The 18,243-nt window shown below is 42.0% G+C and overlaps 1 protein-coding gene across 13 annotated transcripts in view; it reads right to left on the bottom strand.

The window, feature by feature from the left end:
* Positions 1 to 18,243, bottom strand: part of LOC120780062 (potassium voltage-gated channel protein Shal) — a 175,046-nt gene that overhangs the window by 103,822 nt on the left and 52,981 nt on the right. For 12 of the 13 annotated variants that reach the window (XR_005705803.1, XR_005705804.1, XR_005705805.1 and 9 more), the window contains one exon: positions 6,719 to 6,871. The exons of the other annotated variant lie outside the window; for it this stretch is intronic. Coding sequence is in view for 9 of the 12 variants with exons in the window: in XM_040112334.1 (XP_039968268.1) it covers positions 6,719 to 6,871 (153 nt within the window). In the remaining 3 variants the exon portion in view is untranslated. The remainder of the gene's footprint in view (positions 1 to 6,718; positions 6,872 to 18,243) is intronic. 13 annotated transcript variants of the gene reach the window in all.

Below are 18,243 nucleotides of genomic sequence, written 5' to 3'. Positions count from 1 at the left end.
CATCTATCGCATTTCTTGCATGGCGGTGATGTCAGCCTTCACTCAAACGAGGACATCAACCAGCCGGGCAGCGGCACCTTCCCAAATAAGGGACCGGACTTTCCAGTTGCATGCCCTCAAAACGTAATCCTTAATTCGTTTTCCGTGGTCGTCATCAAAAGGGGGGTCTCACATCCGAGGCTGTCCATTAGTTTTCATTGGTAGGGTTTTTTACGTGGCGGGTCCCAGACCCAGCGTTCAACGCTTCAAACGGATTCTTTTTGGCTATCCAGAGGATACTTGGTATAGGACCGGAAGTCGTGAGCTACTTGTGTCATGTAAAGAAATGTTTCTGGCTATTCCCAAGTCAGAGGACTTTACTCACTTGCGTTAACTTATATGACAGTTCGCTAACCATTCTTCGACAGAACTTAAATGCTCTGCTAAAATTCGTGAAGCTAATATGTGACAATTGTTACGGCTTACTAAAGCTGTGTCATCCGCAAAAGTTAATGTATATATGATGCATAGAGGTGGGCCTAAAACTCTGCCCTCTCGTACACCAGCCCTTATTTGTCGTTCATCAGATATAAAATCTCCCACTTTAACCATAAATTGTCTATTTTTTAATAAGACTCCAATGTTCTATACAATTCTAAATCCAATCCAGCTCTTTTATGGTTCTTATAATTTCAGATGATTAAATCTTAAAAGACTCAAGCGACTCGTTAGCTGTATTGGGTAACATTAGCAGCTTAAAATTTTTCTTTGCCAAATTAGGTTAATATACCTTTTTTTTTTTTTTTGTAGGAGTTGATTGGTGGCTTCATAGGCTTTTGAGCTTTCTAAAGTGAATTTCGTTTGCTTGAATTTGGACACAACTTCTTTATATAGGTTTCGGTGTTGAATTCCTCCTCTCGTTTAAGTGCCTTTTTTAATTTATATACAGCTAGGAAGAATATTTATCATTTCATAGGCTTTTGAGCTTTCCAAAGTGAATTTCGTTTGCTTGAATTTGGACACAACTTCTTTATATAGGTTTCGGTGTTGAATTCCTCCTCTCGTTTAAGTGCCTTTTTTAATTTATATACAGCTAGGAAGAATATTTATCATTTCATAGGCTTTTGAGCTTTCCAAAGTGAATTTCGTTTGCTTGAATTTGGACACAACTTCTTTATATAGGTTTCGGTGTTGAATTCCTCCTCTCGTTTAACTGCTTTTTTTAATTTATATACAGCTAGGAGGAATATTTATCATTTGATTACGACGTGCTTGAGTTTCGACATACAATTTAGTTTTTAAATTTTTATATACAGGGCAGTCCCTTTAGCTTGCAATGTAATTTTCAACACAGCTACTACATTTTTTATTTAAATCCTCTTTTTTAAGAGTACATTTCGATGTGGGATGTAAATTACCAAACACCAAGCAGACTCTGCGTAGGGTGTAATATGATTCGCTTGTCCATACTCTTGGCAGTTTGGGCACTGTACTGCACTATTTTTTTGTGTGGTTCCTCAACGGTAATTCTGCGGTGGAGCAGATATTTTAGACTGTAATTCAGATATGTTTTATTTTTCTTAAGTTTGTTAGAAACTGACATCAATTCTATTTAGAACATTGGTTGTGGGGCTTTGTTCTTGTTAAAAATGTTTACCACTGATTTAATACTAAAACCACCTTCTTCTAGAGCTTCTTTAACATCATTAGAGTCTATCGAAGGCTCTGTACCTTTTATGACAACTAATAGGCCTTTGGAGCTTTTCAGTTGGTAAGATTTACTACAATTCTTATTACTATTTGACAAGTATTTACCAACATCCATGAAACTTTTTTCAGTGTACTGTATAGTATGTTTGATTTTTTGCTTCATCTATGTAATCTTTTTTCAAGAGCAATTTGAAAATTTTTTTGTGCTTATTAAATTGCTTATTTTGGAGACAAGAGCATTTGAACTCCGCTCACTCTAATAGATTAGAGGGGTTTGCCATTCATGACTGTGGTGGTACCCTATGCATCGTTGTTGGGCTCTTTGCCCAGTAAGACAAATCTGTTGCCATTTAGAATTTCTGGCTTTTTATCATTTGGCGTGCCTGGTTGAAATTTTTAGGTATTGACCGCAGCGTAGACTGGACTTAATTTCCTTTTTACGTTTATGTAGCGGTCAATACCAGTCTGAACAGATGCTCCTGTTTTGCTTAATGCATTCTCACCTTGCATTTTGTTTTCCTTCGCTGTTCGAGTGCTTGCTGGCACCTGCATACTGGTTGCTGTCAGCGCACTTGTTGTTGCCTGATTGCTGTTTTCTGCTGCTTCTGCTGACTGCGTCCTTTGCTTAGTTTCTCTTTCGGCTGATCGCTGAAATGACTAATCATCGCCGTTACATTTTTTTGCCAGGAGTTATTTTTGTTGGCTCAACAAAGCTGAAGTAAGTATTTAAGGAATGCCTGCAGCTTTGCTGGTGATGCTGAGCAGCACGCATTATTGCTTGCTTGATTTTTTTTTTTTTGCTTTTACTTTTTGTTTCCTGCACCATTTGTTTATGTTTATTAATAACATATTCTGCACTGTTTTCTATTTGTTTGTTTTCAATTTAATCTATCAGGGGTGTTGTGGAATCTGATAGTTGTCGGAATCAGAATGGAAACCGATAAAAAAAAAGTCATGAATTCAGATATTATACTATGTTCGGACCCTCAACGACCCTTAACTGGTTTTCGCACGAAAACTTGTGTTTTCGTCCATGTAAAATCTGTCAAACGAAAACACAGTTTTCGCTGAAAACTACTTCAAAACTTACATTTCACTCATTATAATCGGCGCCTGCTCTAGTTTAATCGGTGTTTTTGGAAGACATATTTTGCCGGCCCTAAATTGTCTCTTGATATTTGTTTACATTCCATATACAAAAACAGCTGTCGCTTGATATTCTCATATTAGGGGGATTCTCTTGCTCTTGCACAACCTTGGACGGTGCAGAAATTGCAGAATTTTCCGCACCATTGGGTGCAACGGCACAACAACAAACACACGCAGAAAATTGTTTGCAATGGCTATTCATATCAGACCGAAACCCACGTTTATTTCCGTGCCGAAAATACACATTGTCGGTCAAAACGACTTAGATTCCACAACATACAAATGTGTTTTCAAAGTGTTTTCAATGTCGATCCGAACACAGTATTATTGGTTTGATGTTCGAAACAGAATATATATCGGTTTTGAGTGTCACGGAAAACAATTTAATCGGTTTCGCTATCAGAAACAAAGCATAAAGATAGTCGCTGACAGATTTGAAATGTTAGTTAAGAAACAAGTTATTTTATTGTTACGAATTAATTTATCTTTATTTTTATAGGAGAAAACATAAGAATAAAACACGAAATGTCTTAATTATTGAGTTTTGAAAAATAAATGCGGATATTTATGGGGGGAGCCTGCTTTATAGGCTTTAAATGGAAAGAAATAATTGATTAAAGCGAAATTTCCATGGTTTATAGTTATACATTTAAACATCATCCGAAAATTTTTTGGATACGAAATCTTTGATATTCTGACTTTGGGAAGCAATTGCCCGATTCATCTCGCATGTACATTTGTCGGACGGCGGGCAGTATGCAGGTGGCAATTTCTATCAGAAATCAGAAAGAAAAAATTCAAAGAGATTCATATTTGTTAATAATTTATGTTCTAGTTAAACTAAGAAAATTTAAGAAAACGTGTTAGATTCCAAAATTTTTTTAAAATTCGAAAAAAGTGGGTTTTGACCAAAAAAAATTGTACTTTATGTTTATTAAACATATGTTCAAACTTAACTTTTCTTAGTTTTGTTTTTAGTTTAAAGAGAAAATAGTTTAATGCCACTTTGCCCCAATTCCATGCGGTAGTTTTCTTTCCAATCCTGCCCGCCAATTAATAAAAATCGTAAAAATTAAAAATCGAGAAATCGCTCGTCAAAGTTGTCGCTTTCTGCCCAAGCGGTCATATATTTCTGAACGCTCGGTCACTATTTTCCTTCTAGCTTCGACAATATTTCGAATTCCTATCTATAACTTTGGGGACATATTCTTAGATAATTTTTAAAGAGATCTAAGCAAAAAAAAATTGATTTTCTGAAGCTTCTAAAGCAGGCTCCCCCCTTAAAGAAGATTTACAAAACGTAATAAACGTAATTTAACACCCAAATGCGTCTTTATTCATTCAATAAATGATATCTTTCTTTAAAACGGAACTCATTAAAAACTTTAATAAGATTGCTTCCAAATATATTCATTTGCAAGTTTTGTCACATTAGTAAACAGCTGATTCGAATGTTGGTTTTGCGTATGTTCGAAAAGACGAAAATCCAAACAGATTCCGTGCAAAGCAATTCGGTCGTGGATTCCACAACACCCCTGTATATTTTTTTTTACTTTTTGTAAAGACCGAATTTACGGGGCGAATTAAAAAACACGTCCGTACAGCTTGAACACACTATATCTAAAAGTATTTTGTACATATAAAATGTTTTAACAATCAAGTAAATAGTTAATATAGTAAGTACGCTAACATTTTATTGAAAGTTGTTCCCAGCTAGCAATTTTGTGAACCAATTTCATTGATTCGCATGAAAAAAATTTGTTTACGCTTGGGGGAAATTTTAAGAATATAGGAGATTTTTCCCATGAGAAATTCACGATAAGTAAAACACAAATTTCTGAATTTTTCCATGGGTAATGGCAATCACGCGAAGTTTACGATAACGCTCTATACACATATGTACAAGGTGCGTTCCAAAGTAAACAGGACTTTTTGAATCTAGCGCCCCTGGTGGCGCCATCTATTTGTCGACTGGTGCGGTAGAATCTGCTATCGTTGTCGATTGTCTAGTGAGAACTTCATAACATTTCATCAATTGGAAGTGAAGGATTGCGTTTTAAGTGTCATTATGTTTGTGTTATCGGTGCGAAAATGGGCTTCGAACAAAGAGCCAACATTAAATTTTGTTTTAAAATTGGTAAAACTTTTACCGAAACGTTTCAATTGATGAAACAAGTTTATGGCGATGATTGCCTAACCCGTAGCAGAGTGCACAAGGGGTTTCAACGTTTCCAAAGTCGTCGTGAGGAAATAAATGACGATCAACGTATGGGCCAATCAAAATCCGTGATCACCGGAAATTCCATCGAAACTGTGCGTGAATTCGTCAAAAAATAAATCATCATTGAAATTCATGGAATTGGAATTGAACACCGCCAAAACAGCGACCAAACATTTGGGCTTACGAAAGGTGTGTGCACAGTTTGTTCCGCACAAATTGATGACGACCAAAAATTGCTCAGAATCCAATATTCGAAGGGCGATTATTTGACCAAAAATCACATTTAAACCACCTGATATGGCATCGTGCGATTTCTTCCTTTTCGGAAAAATGTATTTGCCCATGAAAGGAAAGCGTTATGCAGACGTAGAGGCCATTCAAAAGGCTTGCACCGGCATACTGGCGACCATACCGGCCAATGAGCTAAAACACTCATTCGACATGCTTTTGGACCGTGCAAAAAGCTGTATTGAAGCAGAAGGAGCGATTTCTTCATTTTGAATAAAATAAATTGATTTTGCCGAAAAAACCATTTGTGGTGTTTTTTTTTAAGTCCTGTTTACTTTGGAACGCAGCTGGTATATATTATTTGGGAAACATATAGATCGATTACATTTTTAAAAACACGATATCTTTGGTATGAAATAGATATAGGCACTGAGATCTTCATATTCGGTATCGAAGTACTTGAAAAAGGTATTGTCCGATTTCAACTATTTTTAGATGAGAGGTAGAATACACTTGTGCCAATATTTGAACTAGGTTATATTTGAATGTCTTCTTTGTTGTTTGAGTTATCTATGTAAAAGTCAAAGAAGCTGGAGTAATTTAGAATGACGTTATGTAAAGTGATTAATATTATATACTAAATATGATTTAATATTCGTAGTTTTTGGACACCCAATATGGTTATATTTAATTCATTTGATGTTTTGTTACAGAGTTATGTATGTACGTCAAGTACTTTTGAGCATAACGTTTACATCGAGATGTCCGTGGTTATTATCCAATTTCATTTACTTTCACACCGTGTCACTGAATTTAGAAAAAAATTGTTCACTTACTTTGCCTGATTTATTTAGTTTGAGAAATAAGTACATTAAAACTATTGGGAAGTCACGTCATTCTAAAGATAATTTTAAAGTACAGATGTCCCTACTATGATCTTCCAAACCATATATAAAAAGGGTGTCAATACTTCTATTTAGCTGATCTCAGCCTCCTCAAAATACCAAATGCCAAGCGTATTAAATTTTATCAATCCATTTTAACGTTTATTTAGTTATCTCTTACATAGACATACGGGCAGAAAAATTTTAATTCTTTTCGTTTTATTAATCATTTTGAAGTACTATCTTGATTAGCTTGAGGTGTTACAAGCAACCGTTAGAAAAGATTTAAGTGATTCGATGAGATAGCGTCAATTTTAAAGTTGTGACCGAAGGTGTATAATTAGAAGATAAAGAAAGAAAATTAAAATGTTAAAGTAAAATAAAGCTTTTGGGTTATCATTTCACGTACTTTCAAGAAGTAATATGCTTAAAACTTCTTTACATGAAATGTTTTTATAGAAACAAATTCTATACATATATAGAAACATATAGTACATACATACTTATATACAAAAAACAGTGGTATGTTGTGATTTTCATATTGTACCTGATAACGTTGAGAACAGCATCGGCCGCAACATGATTGCATTAAGCCAACAGCACTATTCGTTGAATGAGCAGGACTAGCCATCGGCGATGGAGAACCAGTACGCTTCGGTTGACCATTGTACGGTATTTCAAGCTCAACAAATTCGCGATCCTTTTATTATTGTTTAATATTTATTTGTTAGTATATACAATACATATATTTTGGCAGCATTGTATGGAGAATTTAAAAACGAGCGGAGGCACAGCAAAGGTGTACAGCGGAAAAAAAGGAAAACATTAACTCGTAAATTATGTAATATCCTTACGATAATATATAGTTGCTATATTTGTAAGTGAATTTTATATAGGAAAATAAATACACACATTCATATAAAATTAATAGTAACATTTTATTTTAGATCAAAATATAATTGAATAAAAGTAAATATGACCATATACATATGTACATGCACGTATAGCATATACTTTTAAATTAATAAAATAATTTTTTGAAAATTATGCATTGTCCAATGTTTTGGTAATTAAAGAACTCAAAAGTATTTTAAAATTTCAAAGCCCTCTTCATAGAATTGTTATGCAAATAAACACATATCTTCCCTAAGCACCCAGCTCCAACTCTTTTTTTACACGGTTGAAATTTTTTTTTTGTAAAAAAGTCGGCGGCGCAAGACCTTTCGGAAAGTAGTCCGACAATTCAAAACTCTATTACCGGACGAAAGTCACAATTGGACTGGACTTTAGTCCAGCTCATCGCAATTGCGCTTGTTATCAAGGAGTGACGAATAATTATGTAGCTATGTTAATATTTTTTCTTTATTTCTAGTCAAATTTTTCTGTTCTTAATTCTGGATTAACAGATTTTTTTGGTTTTTTGCTTGCTCTACCAATTTTTCACCTGTATGAATTACATATGTATTTTAAGTTTTAATGCTCAATAAAATACAATTTGTATTTATATATGAAATTTTACAGTTTCAAACATTTTTTAAACGAGTTTTCGAAGTAAATATACATAGTTCGTTATTTCATCTTACACGGTTTTCAGATAACATGTAACCGTGTAAAAAAAGAGTTGGGTGTACTTGTACAATTTAATATCATCGCAAATACGTTGCTAAAGAGTATATACGTTTTATGCACCTAACGGTTGTTTGTATAATCTAAAAGTAATTAAGATCGATTTATAAAGGATCTAAAAAGTTATCCGAAATGTTCTCAGTTAAACGTAAATAATTTAAAATATAATGAACCGCACTGAAATATAAAATCGCTTACAATTAAAGTACTCAGAAAACTGATATCGCGGTAATTAGCGCAGCCGGCATTACCCCCTTACGTTCTTCTGACCGTATTTAAAACAAGAAGTTGATTCATGCGCAATACCAGCTCCTCGTCCCCATGTTTGATGAGCACAGCTGGTAGGTGCCTGTTTTCAAGCCGAGCAATGGCTATTCGAACTTCGTGTTGCTCAGGTGGTATTACGACGACGTGTCGACGACTGTAGATTCGTGTTCTGTTCCCAAGATATTATTAGCATTGCAGTCACCATTCGTAAGCATAAGAATCTGCTTCACTTCTTTCTTTTGAAAATACGGTACGAATAAAGTGGGCAATGCAATTCCAATGAGTCTACATAGCAGGAGTGAGATTCGGGTTACTAAATTCTTATCTTTCTGTGGTTATAGAAACTTGGCTGCAACAAGGCAGTAGTCAGAATCGGTTTTGGCCACTCGGATCGCTCGCACGTCAAGCACACTGGAAGTATGCCTTCCGCATATCACGACGTGATTGATTTGGTTTTATGTTCTTTCACCGGGAGATAGCAAGGTGGCCTACTTACTCCCACGTTTCGTGGTGCTGCGCAGTCAATCAGCCTCTAACCGTTCTCAGTAGCTTGACCGTAGAGACTGAATTTTCAAATTTTTTTACCAAATATACCTTCTTGGCATTGAAGTCACCAAGACGTATTTGATAACAGGGCGGGGCAGCGCTCGTATGGGTGTTCGAGCGGCGAGTAAAACTCATCTTTGGCTTGTCGCCCTTCTCGTTCCCTGAACATGAACACAAATTAGGCTAATGTTGTGAAACTTGGCCTTGATGCACCCTTGAATCCGGAGCAGAGTTGGCTACCCTCATCACGAAACTAACACCAAATTTGTACTCCATTGCGTTACAAGAGTAGTAGAAGTTACTTGTAAGCCTTTTACAACGCCCATGGATAGTGCACAGAACTTCCGGGATGGTGGTGTTAGCAGCCGTATACTTCTCCAGGACATCCACCAGCTGGGCAATAGCACCTTCAGTACAGAGGTTCCGCATATTCCGGGACTACCCTTAGCTTATGATCTTTGTTCTTTTCGAAATTTATCGGTCTTTTCATTGTGTGTTGTTTATACATGTCGGGTCTCAAGGTGAACGAGCAGCGTCCGTGTGGAATTTAAAAATTTCCAACACGTTTATATAATGAGCTCCAAGGCAGATGCCATTTTGCAGCCGCATCTCTTAATAGACGCTGCACACCTTCAGACCTGAATTTTTAAATCGAGTAAGTTGGAATAGACACACCAAGGTTTCCTCTCTTTTAGACGTGATCCCAAGCTTCTCTCGTGTTATTTGCCAAAATCTCACTTATGGTTGCTCACGTTGCCAAAAATGTTTGACGATTTAACATCATAGGTAAACTGTAACTGGATACCCTAAGTAGCTACCACAAAGTATTTCAATTGTATTAGTAAATCTAATAAGTATACAGCAATTAACACTTAAATAAAAATTTGGAACATCTTCTTTCAAATTTCCTTTGTTAAATTTTAATATTCACTTTTTTACCAGTATTGAACATAATGTATTGTGAATATCTGTAAGTCTGTCGTGCCAAAAATATCCCGAGAAGGGTGCTAGAAAAGAAAAATCTTCGACTCACATTTCATAAGAAAACGAAGAGCACAACATCCAAATAATATTTGTCCGCAGTACCGAAAAAGCTTCAAACTGAATTAGTTAACGCTGTCTAATGTGTAACATATTATACAAGGAGCGTTCCAGAGTAAACAGGACTTAAAAAAAAGCAGAACAAAGCATGTCGAACGAGTGTTTTAGCTCGTTGGCTGGTATGGCTGCCAGTATACCGGTGCAAGCCTTTTGAATGGCCTCTACGTCTGCATAACGCTTTCCTTTCATGAGCAAATGTATTTTTCCGAAAAGGAAAAAGTCGCACGGTGTCATATCAGGTGAATACGGGGAGTGGTTAACGGTTAAAATGTGATTTTTAGTCAAATAATCGTCCTTCGAATGTTGGATTCAGAACAAGTTTTGGTCGTTAGTCAATTTGTGCGGAACAAACCGTGCCTTCACGGCCTTTCAACTCCTTGAGACGACTTTTGGCATCGGACTGGTTTTTAGAATAGGAAAACTTCTTTGGATCTCTTAGAACCCTGGGCTGGTGGTGGCGGCATTCTGGCACCTGAGTATGATGGGGTGACACCCTTCAGAAATGGCTGTCGGGCTAATGTCAAAACTGTCTCCGTCCTGTTAAAACCCTGGCAGGCCTCGGAGTACGTTCCCTCCCTGTCGTCATTTAAGTTGGCGGGGTAGGTGAAAGTTGAGAGGACTCCTTCGTTACGCTGGTCGGCTCTGAACGTACTGCCTCATAATGGCGTACGTCAACCCTCGCCTTGGCCTCATCACTGAGATAACCCTGGGACCATAAATAGCGACTACGTTTCCGGGGGACGGACAGCGGCTTTGAGTGGGGACCCTTTTTAGAATGAATACAACACACGGACGAGAAGGTGACAAAGGGAGGAGAAGGGACGTCGAAATCGACACCCAGATCTGTCCCAGGCGGGGCTGCTGCTCCCGGGACGACGAAACCGTCGCTGGCAAACTGCAGCAACAAGACCAAGACTTCGGTAGGAGTCAAGATAGGGGAAGCCGGCGCAAACTCGCCAGAGAAAGAGGTAGTGAAGGGTGGAGCCTTAATACATGGCGGAATCGCCAGTACTAGCAGGGGAGCTTCTGCTAAAATTATGAAGGGTTCTACAGGGGGCGTTAGCAAAGGTGCTTTGGTTAGGAAGCTGAAGGTAATTAGCGGCAAAAATAGTGGAGCGTTACGGAGGTAAGTATGTTGGCCAGGTAACTGAGCAGCATGCTAACACGCTTGAGAGGGCCAAGAAGGTACTGAGTGAGACCGAAACCGATAGGACACGACTCGAAACAAAGAGAACAGAACCAGCGGTTAAGCGGCAAAGGTCGCATGAGGGAAAAACTTCCCTTGGTAAGAAACCGCAAGCAGGGGCTGCGCCAACCTTCAGCGAAATCGCAAAAAGTGCTGACGCAAGAGTACTTGGTGTGCTCGACCGCAGCAGGGAGGAACAGTGGAAGAGAGTAGCTGCGGCTATCTCTTCAGTCTTCCTCAAGGTGGTAAAGGAAAACCCTGGGCCATCCCCAAAATGTATAAGTGCCGGTTGGCACAATGGGCTGCACAAGCTGACCAGATGTGCCGATGAAAGATCGGCTATCTTATATAAAAAGGCAGTTTCTCTGGTGTCGGAGGTCTGGAAGGGAGCCAGACTGGAGGCCGTGGACAAAGAGGATCTTCCTCTTCGCCCTAGGGCTCGCGTTTGGCTGCCTGCCGAACCGTCCACTGCGAAAGAGATCGAGGAAATCCTCAGATACTGCAACTCCTCACTTCCCGCGCACGACTGGAGGGTCATACGGCTTGAGAGAACCGATGAACCATATCGGCAGGCGCTGATAATGCTAAACACGGATTCCATCGGTCCTCTCAGCAAAACCAAGGGAGCCATCAGTTATGGGTTCGAAATGGTAGAGCTGAAAGTTTTCCCGACGGATACCAGGGCTGATGGCACCCAAGAATGGATGGTCAAACGACCATAGAAAACGACCCAAACCTCTCGGACGTGGCGAGTTCTGGAGGCGGCTCGTCAATCGGCGACTCCGTCTTCAGCCTCGAGAAATTGTTTGAGGAGGTGAGGGTCGATCATGACTTGAGCACCGAACTGGCGCTCCTAGCGTAGAATCTGAAGGACGAAATTCCTCCATATTAATCTCCATCACTCAAAGGCGGCCTCCGCCAATCTACTGCTTCGTCTGGAGCAAGACAAAGCCGATGTGGTCCTGATCCAGGAACCGTGGCTATCTGGCAGCGGGTTTTCTGGATTGAGGACGAAGAGCCATAAGCTGCTGGCGGCCATGGATGCAGGTAGAAATAGAGCCTGTGTGCGGGTCAGAAACGAACTAGCGGTATTTCTTTTACCTAATTTTAGCAACGCTGACGTAGTGACAGCAAAGCTGGAGGGCGATACCGGAAATGTCTGGGTGATCTCCGCATATATGCCTCACGACGATGAGGTATAGCCTCCTCCCTTTGTGCTAAGGAGAACCTTGGCTAAAGTATCCCGGAACGGTGCCGTTGTCATCATCGGTTCGGACGCCAACTCGCACGAAGGGCAGGAGAAAGCCTCATTGGTGGACCTTGGAACTCTCGGAAATTAGGGCGTCCAATAGACGCTAATTTAACAGGGCCCGTAGGAGTGGGCTATCTGACGGCTGGGCCTTGTATAAAACAGGACTCTCGATATACAAGTCCGAGCTACGAAGGGCTAAGAGGACCTCGTGGAAGAGCTTCTGCGAAAAAGTGGAAGGCTGTTACGAGTCTCTAGATTCAGGCGTATCCTCGCAAAAAACCCTGTGTGCCTGGGGTATCTCAAGGACGTAAGTCAGAAGTGGGCCCTGAGCAGTGAAGAGACACTTCAGATGCTGCTTGATGCTCACTTCCCTAGTAACACGTCCTATGCGGAGGTATCTCTCGGAGCGCTGCATGCTGACTGCGCGGTCTTTGTCGACCTTTTTGATGAGCGTCACTTGACGTGGTGGATCAATTCGTTCAAACCTTTCAAATCCCCGTGACCGGACGGCATCATACCAGCGCAGCTGCAGCAGGCTGTTAAGGTGTCATGCGGCTGGTTAGTACCGATCTATGCGAACTGCACCAGATTAGGTTACATCCCGGGGGCCTGGAGACGAGTCAGAGTTACGTTCATCCCGAAGGTTGGCAGGGGCTCCCACATTACAGCCAAGGATTTCAGGCCCATCACCCTCTCCTCCTTTTTACTAAAAACGGTGGAGAGACTGTTGAACTGGTATCTAAGAAGGCATATTCCGAGAGACTATCTATCAGGAGCGCAGCTTGCGTATCGTAAAGGGAGGTGAGTTGACACTGCCCTGCACACTATTATGTCATGGATTGAGGAAGCAATTGAGGCTAAGGACTTCGCTGTTGGGATCTTCTTTGATATTGAGCGAGCTTTCAACAATGTCCTGCCGGAGGCAGTCGTAACTGCTCTAGACGGTCTTGGAGTTGAATCGAATCTCAAGCACCTCATCTTCAGTCTTTTGTGCGACAGAGTGGTTGAAACAGAATGGGTCAGCGCGAGCGCGCGGCGGAATGTGAGCAGAGGAACCCCTCAGGGGGGGGTTCTCTCTCCTCTTTTATGGATCCTAGTCCTTGGCTGTCGGGTGATTGTCTATGCAGACGATGTAGCATTTATGGTGAAAGGAAAGTTTCTTAGCACCGTGTATGAGTTGACGCAGGGATATCTCAGCGTGGTAACAAAATGGGCGGTCGGAAGTGGACTCGCCATAAATCCAAATAAAGCAGAATGGTTTTATTTAGTAGAAGATACAAGATCCCTGCGACACCTTTGTCGCAAATGGGAGGTGTTCGCCTTCAACCGACGGATACAGTGAAGTATTTAGAGCTCATCCTGGATAAGAAGCTTTTATGGAAGCCGAATATCGAGGAAAGAGCCAGGAAGGCATCGATTGCCCTATACTGCTGTAGAGGAGCTATTGGCAAGAGGTGGGGACTCTCGCCGAAGGTGGTCCTCTGGCTCTATGACACCATATTCAAGCCCATAATGTTCTATGGAGTCTTTATGTGGTGGAGGGCTTTACAGAAGACCACACTTGCAAACAAACTTGAGAGCCTTCAGCGGACCAGCTCATCAGTATGTGCGGTGCATTAAGGTCCACCCCAACCATTGCACTCAATGCAATTCTAAACATAACGCCGGTGGACATTGCCGGAAGGTGTATGGCCGCAAAAGTGGCTAATCTGGGTTCGTAATGGAGCATGTATACCGGACCATCTGGATCATGGAGTCGCCATATCGAACTCCGGCGGCTCTTTCACTGCCCATATACCGACGAGGGAGGTTTGGGAGGGAAGAAGCCGTTGGAGGAGAGGGGCAATAAGCTTCTTTGCGGATGGGTCAAAGCTTGGGTGGAAGGTCGGTGGAGGGAACTCTCCATAAATTCCTGTTTCAGGCTTCCCGACTACTGCAGTATCTTCCAGGCGGAGGTCGCAGCCATGAAGGTGGCAGCAGATTTGCTCCTCCGGAGAGTGTCTACCTTCAGGGAAGTAACCATTCACTCAGATAGCAGAGCGGCGATACTAGCCTTGAGCTCATTCACGGTGCGTTCAGGGCTGGTCGAAGAGTGTCTGGCATCACTGTCTCTGGCGGCTAGAGCTTTCACTATAAGACTTGTATGGGTGCAGGGCCACAGCGGAATCGCGGGTAACTGCAAAGCTGATGAGCTAGCAAGGAAAGGCACCCTAGAATCGTTATCGGTAGAATGGGGACGGGTCGGTGCTCCAGCATCCTCCTGTGCTCTACTACTGGACAGCTAGGCCTCGCAGCTTCTTGGTCAACGCTGGGCCAGCATTGGTACCTGCGCGGTCGCAAAGTCCTTCTAGCCCAATATAGATCGCAGGAGATCTAATGATCTCTTCGCCCTCAGCAAGGCCAGCCCTCGTTAGTGATGGGGCTCTTGACGGGCCACTGCCCTATTGGCATACATGCTGTAAGACTGGGAATTCTAACGGACGCTGCATGCAGAAACTGTTTGGAAGAAGATGCGGCAGAAACTAGCTAGCACTTCCTTCTTGACTGCCCCGCTTTCGGGAGATCAAGACTTATGTAGACACTTGGGGGCGCATACCTTCAGACATCCCACAGAACTGGTGGGCATAGAAATTAAGCGCCTTTGCAAATTTGTATTGGCTACGAAGTGTTTCGCCGATCTTTAAGTCCAAACATGGAGTTCTACTTTTAATGGCTTCACAAAGGACTACATCTAGTCCACGTGCGATCTATGATCAGCCATCTAACCTAACCTAATACCCTTCACCGGAGCATCTCTTATTGAGGGTATGAAAAGATCTTAATCTTGATATTAGTCGATTAAAATGTATGGCAACTATAGTATATAGTACAGCGGTTCGACCTGAACACTACAATTACAATTTATAATGCTGCTAGCTAAATTTCGTGAATATATCTTTTCAAATAAAAAAGTTTTCCATACAAGGACTTGATTTTAACATATCACTTTGTATGTCTGCTATATCTTATAGTGGTCCGATATCGGTTGTTCCAAGGGCAACTTTGTTTACTCTTTAAGGGGTCAATTACCCTTTTGCTTAAATTTTATGAGGTCAATATTATCTTACTTTAGATTGTACGGGGCCAATGACCCTTTTGTTTACATTTTATGTGGGTATGGGTCAACGTTCGGTGTGTTTAACGTGTGCACAGCGGATCAAATCAATGCGTTGATCAGCGCCCTGAAAATGCTTGGAATTTTCAGTACCAATTGGCAGTGTGGAATGGATACACTAACCACCTTGATTCGAGGCCCATCTAAATTCCTTGCCGTGCCTTGGGTCCGGCTCCCGGTTGCAATGCAACTCCACATTTAACTGACAAAGTCAGCTCTTACCGCATTTGGGTTATAATCACAATCACCAGGAACCGCATGAGCAGGTTAGAGGAAACTCCAGGGGCTCCTGCTCCCCGTGGTGACAGAATTAAATCTCCAGTCAGACCTCGTAGCCGAAGCTACTATCATTTGAATTTCCACACAGCTTTGGACTGGTGGCCAGGGATTGGACCCTGTACACGCATTACGTACACATACCACTCAAACAAAATCTAACCCTAATTCCCAGCTAATGCCTTCGCCGCTTAAACAACTCACGCGCAAACGACCCACCCACCACTAACATCTAATCGTCCATCATTTCAGCTAATCCCCATACCACCCAGATCCCTAATGTCCAAGTAAATCGGATATTGTGCCGATATATGCACCCAATCCTCTGCCCCCGCCCCAAAAAAAACAACCCGACCTATCAGATGCCCATGCGTCGTGAGTAGAAAACCCATTCTCAGACAAAATATGAAGTCTGGGTTATCCTCAACAAACCCAGTGTCCCGAATGTAGCCGTTGGTCACACATCCCAACGTTCTTACCACCAACACCTAACCCTTTCATCTATAAGCCTCCTGCTACCTAGATTCGTCTCTCTCTACACATCTTCGTCGGAAATCCAATCATTCCGCAGCAATGACACACTCAAGCCCCTTCTTAATGAATGCAACTGCGCGCTGTATGACACTCAGATCAAAAGCGGGTGCACCTAACAAAACCTGCATATTTGACTTGCGGCACATATCTGAAGCCAATCCCATTTACACGGACAATCGGTGGACGAACAGGCGACAATCTGCACTCAGCAGCATTGTCACCGTTTTTTCCCTCGATATTCCAACCCCCACACCTACACCCCAAGTATTCACAATTTCTAAGAAATGCCTTTCCGCCCACTCTAGCTCATACCTCGAGCGACCTTCGACCATAAGAAGAAGGTCGTCCGCATACGCTCAACACTTACAGAGTGGCTCGAGCTTCCCAAGCAGAATGTCCATCATAAGGTTCCAAATATTTGGACCACAGATTGAACCCTGTGGGCAGCCACGAACAACTCCAATCTCCACACTCCTATTCATGACGACAAGAGAGGCCTTTTTCCGAAAAATAACTCCACCAAAGAGTAATTTCCGGACAGCCAAGCTCCTCCAGCCGTTGCACCACCCGATCCCAGCTTAAGTAATCAAACACCCCCTTGAAGTCAACAAACATGCCAAGAACATATTTGTTGGCATTCTCCCTAACGACATTCTAAACATAAAACCATGCATCCTCTAGACTGCGTCCTTTCCTGTACCCATACTGCCTATCCGACCACATACCCCTCGTTAGCTCCCGAAAGGATTCCACCATGATTCTTACCAGCACTTTTTCAAGTACTGGAAGGAGACTGATGCCCCGACAAAACCGAGGATCGCTCCTGATCTTATCAGGGGACTTCCGGAGAGGAACAACCCTAGCACTTTTCCACTGACGTGGAAAATATCCCTCCCAAACGCACTTATTATAAATGGCCTCCAGATATTCCGTAATGAACTTCCACAAGCTTTTACACATTTCTCCGTTCAAACCATCAAAACCTGGGACCGTTTACATCTAACCAGGCCAAAGGCGTACCCCAACTTCACGTCATCTATTGGAGGGACTGGTACCTCTTGTGTTTGAGGTATCTGCACCTCCGACCTTGGAAAGAATGCACCTAACAGAACTCCGCACACTCTCTCCACGACGATAAAAGAGGGTTACCGACACTAAGAGAGGTGACATCCTCCCTCCTATGACCTCGGCAGATGCTATTGACCTGATCCTAGGGGTCCCTTCTAATCTCCCTAACGAAGCTCCTCCAGTCTTCCTCTTAACTCTTCACTATTATTTCTTGGTAACCCTTATCCGCACTACTAAATTCATACGTAAGCTGGGGCAGCCTATCAGAATTGGACCGTCGGGCGTTGAAACTTTCGTCCTCCTCTTCAAGGTTAACTCACGCATCCACCATTTAATCTTTCTAGTCATATATCACACCTCCTAAGTACCCTATCATTTATCCCCAAAACTACCCCATACAATTTGCTCGTCCACCCCCAACTCTTCAAACTCTCTAAGCAGTATGCTCAACACTGCTTCCCAAACAGAGGGTCCATATTGGTTGCAGTCAATACTAATGGTACGCCATCGCCGCCATGGATTCTTATAAGGCGTGGGAGGGGTTTGAGGGATAACCATAATTTAAATCACTCAATCCCCACCCTTCCTGCTGCCTGGCCTCAGGCCTATCGAACGTGTACCATTCGCTTGGCTCATTCACAATGTGTAGGCTATAAGCCACCACCCACTCGCTTTATGCCTCTCCTCGACTACTCGCAAATAGTAGTAGCTTAATCATATAGCCCAGGTAAGAGTATAGGGGCTCGCTATATTTACAGTACAAACTAGCGACAATCATCTTACCGAACTCCCCTTCTATCGCTACACATACACCTAGTTGTGAAGAACACCCCAACACCCGGTTGACAGTCACGTCCAACCCCATCTCCCCGAATTTTGCGTTGGTCGCCACCTTTTCCCTCTCTAAAACAGACGGAGTGCGGATACCTTAATTGTCGGACTTTGTGGATCCTCACGCCGAATGAGGGACCCACCTCCTTAAAAACCTTCTTGCTTATCTCCTCCTGACCACAACCGACCAGGTCGCCACAGGCTTCGGCGTCACCGCTGTAATTGCTTCCA

Source organism: Bactrocera tryoni, unplaced genomic scaffold (genome assembly GCF_016617805.1).
Source record: "Bactrocera tryoni isolate S06 unplaced genomic scaffold, CSIRO_BtryS06_freeze2 scaffold_133, whole genome shotgun sequence".
Taxonomy (NCBI): Eukaryota; Metazoa; Arthropoda; class Insecta; order Diptera; family Tephritidae; genus Bactrocera; species Bactrocera tryoni.
Note: the sequence above shows the minus strand (reverse complement) of the source record. Positions and strands in the feature narration are given on the sequence as shown.